General features: G+C 41.6%; 1 protein-coding gene across 2 annotated transcripts; it reads left to right on the top strand.

The window, feature by feature from the left end:
• The first annotated feature begins 747 nt into the window (after positions 1-747).
• LOC123167964 (uncharacterized) lies at positions 748-5,636 on the top strand. 2 transcript variants are annotated; one of them, XM_044585819.1, is made up of 8 exons: positions 748-1,024; positions 1,357-1,449; positions 1,648-1,759; positions 1,866-1,907; positions 4,176-4,340; positions 4,423-4,599; positions 4,858-5,052; positions 5,141-5,636. In XM_044585819.1, the coding sequence occupies exons 3-8, from the start codon at positions 1,658-1,660 to the stop codon at positions 5,378-5,380; spliced, it is 921 nt and encodes a 306-aa protein (XP_044441754.1). In that variant the 5' UTR covers positions 748-1,024; positions 1,357-1,449; positions 1,648-1,657; the 3' UTR covers positions 5,381-5,636. The 2 variants fall into 2 exon arrangements, with proteins under 2 accessions (XP_044441754.1, XP_044441753.1); XM_044585818.1 differs by lacking the exon at positions 1,357-1,449.
• The last annotated feature ends 364 nt before the right edge of the window (positions 5,637-6,000 follow it).

Below are 6,000 nucleotides of genomic sequence, written 5' to 3' on the forward strand. Positions count from 1 at the left end.
AAAACATTAGATAAATATCCAACTTATTATTGAAAAATCTTGATTCAAGATAAATGGAACCTTTCCTATATACAATGAGCTTATTATTTGAAGGTTGCATTGATTGTGCTATTATTGCTGAAATAAGAGGCTTACGTGAATTTGTCAATCTTTGTATACCTTGTAATAGTGATTGTCAATCTTTATGTACCTTATAATATTGACTGTCAATCTTTGTGTACCTTATAATAGTGACACATGGATGCGTGAAGTTGACTGGTACTCCCTCCGTAAAGAAATATAAGAGCGTTTAGATTCACTACTCCTCCGTAAAGAAATATAAGAGCGTTTAGATTCACTACTTTAGTGATCGAAACACTCTTATATTTCTTCTTTAGAGAGAGAGAGTACTAATACTACTTAAAAATGGATGATATATATTCAGTTATGAGTTCTTGGGTGGTGGTGGCGATCGATTTGGTTAGTTAAAGACATACGAAGATTGCCAGAAGGAAAAAAGTGAAGAGAATTTATATTCGTCGTTGCATGATGAAATCTGAATGTAACCATGCTTAACCCGTATTTCTAAATTGAAAGAATAGTTTGATCAACGTGCTCATATTTTTATTATTCCGTGGCAACGCATGGGAATTCGGCTTTTGCCCGTAGCAACGCACGGGCTCTCCAAAGCTATAATTTCGGCAGGGAGCTATTTAAAACTTTGCATAATATACGTGCGCGTGCAGCTCCACAAAAGTGTCCCCAGTTTGCAAGCAGCTATCTCAAAAAAGTGTCCCCAGTTCGCGTTCGCAAACCGCCAAACCCTAACGTGCGACGGCCTTCTGCTCGGCGGCCGCAAACCACCGGCTGAAGCTGGCGCCGTGATCACCATCGTGAACCCCTTATCCCGCCCTCATTCGACGTTCTGTGCCGCCCTCGCCCAGAAACCATAGTCGGCGCCCCCGACTGCCCCGATCTTCTCGTCCCTTCCTCTTTCACCGCCGCCGCCACCGCAGGTCCTTCATCCTCCTTCTCACCGGCTAAGGTAAGGCCAATGCCCAGATCCCTACCATACCCCTTGTTGACGGAGTTCACCAGTTCGGTTCTTACCAAAGATATGAATCAATCATGTTCTGTGGTGTTGGAGAAATGGAGAGCACTCTAGCTAGTACTCCCTCCGTTCGGAATTACTTGTCGCGGAAATGAATGTATCTACACGTATTCTAATTCTAGATACATCCATTTTCGAGACAAGTAATTCCAAACGGAGGGAGTACTTCTTTGGAGTACTAGTAATATTGACTCTGAGATCCGCACGCACGTCACTTGTATCCATTACATCTCCAGTTAGATTATGGCTGCAGCTTCCCTTTTCAGGAGCTTGATGCTGCTGCTGAAACTGTTTCCAAATGACTACTAGGAACTACAGCGGGGTTTTTAAGCATCGTCATGATGCTTCTCTTATTCTTGGTTGGTAAAATGATTTAATAATTGTTATATATATTTTTCTTCAGAATGTATTCCACAAATAAGGACTTTAGCATGCATGTCCATTTTATTTAATTTATGTGCCTCATGTGCTATTTTGTGGCCTGAGCCCTGAGGGGTGGGGAGCAATCAGTTACTGGCCCGCCATGTGTTTTAATTTGCTTGTCCCCCCATTTATAGACATTTTCTTATGGCGGATGAAACTCTTCTGAAGCTGCTCTTTGAGACACCTTCTGGTTTTGCAATCTTGGGCATTGATGGGGGTTTTCTCTTCGAAGAAAAACCGCTTGAGGTAATTCCTTGATAGATTGTTAGACTGATACTGAATCCACTACTTTGTTTCCTTTTCTTGTCCTCAGTCTAAATGTTCCAACATCTTCCCGGTTTCGTTTTTGCAGATCATCTGGACTAAATTTGCCAACAAAACCACGGTTGACCTGGTAGCATTGATCACTTAATTTCCTTATTCTTTTTCTTTCTCTTCTTTGGTTCACAACTCTTGTTCTTTCATTAATCATTATCAGCGATTGATTGGTTTGCTTGTCACCCATATTTCTTATGAATTCTTGTTCTTGCTCAGTTCATTGTCAATGTTTATGTTTGTAGCATCTTTTACGTAGCAACCGAATGAAATCTGTGTTAAAGACTTGAAGTCATGAGTGTCTCGGTTGCTTTGTGGCTAGTAGCCTCTGCTGACAGCTTCAGTACCATGAATTGCTACCCACATTGCCTTAGTTTTCGTGGCAGCCACCATCTTTTATACATGATGCCTAGTTTCTCATTTAATCTCATGCCCTATGCCCCATCCTAGCTGGTAAAATATGTGTGTGTTAATTTCCCATTGTTTTTATAAATTGTGACTCATCTGCGCAAGTTACCACTGGCCAAATTTAGGGCCGTTGAATACCCTGAAAGATATTGACATTTAATTCTTACTCAATTCAGCCATCTTTTGAAGTAATCCCACACTAACAGTCACTTCAGTTGTTGTGTATGAGCTTGTCGCTCTTAAATTGATGTCAAGAAAGGGCAAAGTTGCATGATGCTCGAAATTTTTGGCTATTAGGCCTTATGGTAGAGCTTTGCATGGAATGGTTGTTTCTTGTACGATTGTCTGATTTTGTAGGCTGTACCATCACTGAAACGTGTAGTGACCGATGAAAGAGCCTGTTTTCATCTCTTATAACTAGCGTGCACTCGAGCTCTCGAATTCAGCCCAGAAATGCAAGATTTACAGCCTGATGCATAGACCCCTGGAACCTGACTGAACATTAGTGTTTTGCGATCCCTATTGCGGCGCGTGTGGCAACCTGTTGTTGCGGCACCGGACGGTTCTTTGACGCTGACCCTCGGGCATGTACAACTGACTTTTTCTCTCCTTCCAAGTGATGAAAAGCTGCAACGCCAGATTTTCGTTAAAAAAAGAAACTAGCGTGTTCATAACAAGATTTATACTTAAACTAGACAAGTAGGGGGAGAAGCCCCTACTGATTTTTTAATTAAGAGGAGAATGTGAGACAGCAGAGTCCGAGCCGAGGCTCGAACCTGCGTCGGCCAGCTTACACAGCCGTTCGCTGACCACTGGGCTAGGAGCTATTTTTTTACTCATGCAGAGCGCGTTAGATTAGACTATCCATGTGGCTGAGTCCTCAAAGCCCAGGTATGATGATGAGGTCATCACTGTTTATTTTTTTTGGGGGGGGGGGGGGGGGTGGGAGGGGAGGTGCTTAAAAATGTTGGAAAGAAAGGTTGTTCCATGGGTTGTTTAATGAAAACGATTAGACCTGCATGAGGTTAATGGTGTTGGAGAATCTATTAAACTGATTCACAAGAGATTGTCCTCTGTCCGTTTACTTGCATAATTAGTCAGCACGCATGTTGGACCGCATTTGTCTAGTTAGATGACACTTCATATTTACCTGATGGTTTGATTGTAGGCAAAACATTGTTAGTGACTGCCTAGATCTTTCGTATCTGCTAGAAAGCAGGTACAGAACAAACCAAATAATTCTTTTTTGACAATAGCTTTAAACCACCATTTCCTGTGATCATACGATTTCTTGCAAGTACTTTATTCATTTATCTGTTTCCACAAAATTGGACACTTCAATTGTCTTTTTTTCGAGAAAACGCAAAAGAGCTTGCGTTTCATTGTATTGAAAAGAAGGGGGTTTAATAGTTACGATCCTCCTGGGAGGCGGTTACAGTTCGGGATGATGATAGTCAATGGACGTCCCAGGTTTGCGGGATGATGGCTCTAAGCCCTAACGCGCCAGCGGCAGCCCAAAGGGCGGCCTCCTCCTTGATCTTTGTGAGCAGGTCAGCAATCAGGGGGCATAATCTATTACTGCTGTACAGGGTTATCTTAGTTAAAAGCTGTGACAAAAATACTCCCTCCGTCCCAAAATATTGTCTTAGATTTGTCTAGATACGGATGTATTTAACACTAAAATGTGACTAGATACATCTGCATCTAGACAAATTTAAGACAAGAATTTTGGGACGGAGGGAGTATAATGTTCAGATAATTTTGGAAGAGTGACGATCTTCGCAAACAAATAGCAAGAAATTTCCCAAATATTAGGAATATAATGACTGGCCCTGGCACAAATGGTGTCAATGTGGTGTGAAATATTCGGTGAAGAAACCTACTATACTTTGACATGTCTTTCCTTTATCATGCTCATAATTCTGCATTTGTTCACCAGGTGGCCTGTGAATGTGAATTCCAGAAGTTCGAGAACAAGTCAGATGCCATTAATCCTAGTTCTGGTATAGATGGACGCCTTGCTACAATGATTAAGAAATGGTGGTTTGGAGAGAAACTTCTTGTTGGAAAGCTTGAGCATAAATACATTATTGAAAAAGAACTGGTCAGCCTAATTCCTGCCTTCTCCTCTTTTGCTTGTACGAAGTACAACAGCCACCATCCCAGTTCTGATGTGTCTTCTGCAGAATATTGTCTGCCGCTATGATGAACTTGTCTTGGAAGTGATGTGGGGCATGAAAAACCTGTTACATATCATAGTTCCTGAAGAGGAATTAGAGCTGAGTGATGAGGACAGCAAGCATAGGAGCAAAGGATTACAAATATTCCTGCAAAATCTTAACTTCGTCATCAAACCTGGTCTAGTGAGCTCACTGGTTGCCTTTCCTGATGTCATTTACTCTCTGATATGCACCATGTCATTTACTCTCTGTTTCTTGTTCCCCTGTAATCCGTGAAGTTTACATTGCATTACTAGCTGAAACCTCATACCTACTATGCTTAGATGAATATTACGCAATGTTGACACTTTTTTATTCATCCAATACATCACACATCATTGTTATGAAACTCTTCCTTTCCCCATTTATGTTCCATTGTTGATCTTATGTCCTTGTATCCAGGTTAATGGACAAATTACAGAAACAGCATGCTACGTGTATCACTGTCTAGAACATAACAAGGAGATTCTTCGGTGCATGCGTGTGACTGGTGTTCTTGAGAAAGAAGGCATCAACACTCAGGGCTGGGATGCATTGAAGTATGTGACAGCTTTTATGCTCATGTGTACAAATGAAGATCCATCTGAGCCTAATCAGGTTAATCTTCTTGCTGATATCTTGTACTGCTGTTATTACTATCATACAATGGAATTAGTCTTTTAAGCTACAGTTATGTCCATTTCAGGGGTTTTCAGCAGAGGATCTTGCGAAGATAGTTGGTGGTAAAGGGAAATATGATAAGGGACTCCTCAAGGACAATTTTATGTTGATTTACCGAAAAGCGGTCGATGTCCACCAAACTAAAGTTGTGAAATTACAAGAGTTGGATGCTTTGGTTAAGGAGGCTAAAGAAAGGGCAGGAGAAGCTCCGCAGTTGCAAGACGTGGTGGTGTCTGTCACGGAGAAGAGCAAGATAGAGCCTTGAGGAGCTTAGTGCTACACTGCCAACAGCCAACGGATAGGAATTTCGTTGTTGATGCTGATGGTATGAAAATATAGTGAGGTCATTGCCATCTTGTTTAGGTCCGTCTTGTGAGGCTGCTTGCTTATGCCAATACATTTGGCACGTTAATGTCTAGACAAGTCTGAAAAATTGGCTGTTAATTTTGGACCCCAGTAGCTGGCTGTCGTCAGCCGGGAACGATCCTCCAACGAATGAAATCGTTCGCTGGAGAAGTCTCTATCTCTACTCTCTACCTAATTTTTTTTAATCTTTCCTTAATATTAAAGGGAGGATTGTTTCTCCACTTTTTATTGTCCACAGTGGGACCATTAGTTTTTCGTCCGTCTTTGGTTCCTATATATTGGGCCGTTTTTAAGGAAAAGAAAAATACTGAACCAGAAAAAACAAAACGCCAACAACAGGATTCGATCCCTGGAATATTAGTATGCCACCTGCGTGGCCAACCAGCCCGACTGAGCTGCTACGTTGGTCAAAATAAAGCGCCTTGTTTATTTCCATACAGAATTGGGCATGCGGAAATAAAATATTAAGTCGCGCGAGGAATTCTTTTTGTACTTTTTTTAGTATGAGGCCGGCCCAAC

Source organism: Triticum aestivum, chromosome 7D (assembly GCF_018294505.1).
Source record: "Triticum aestivum cultivar Chinese Spring chromosome 7D, IWGSC CS RefSeq v2.1, whole genome shotgun sequence".
NCBI lineage: Eukaryota > Viridiplantae > Streptophyta > Magnoliopsida > Poales > Poaceae > Triticum > Triticum aestivum.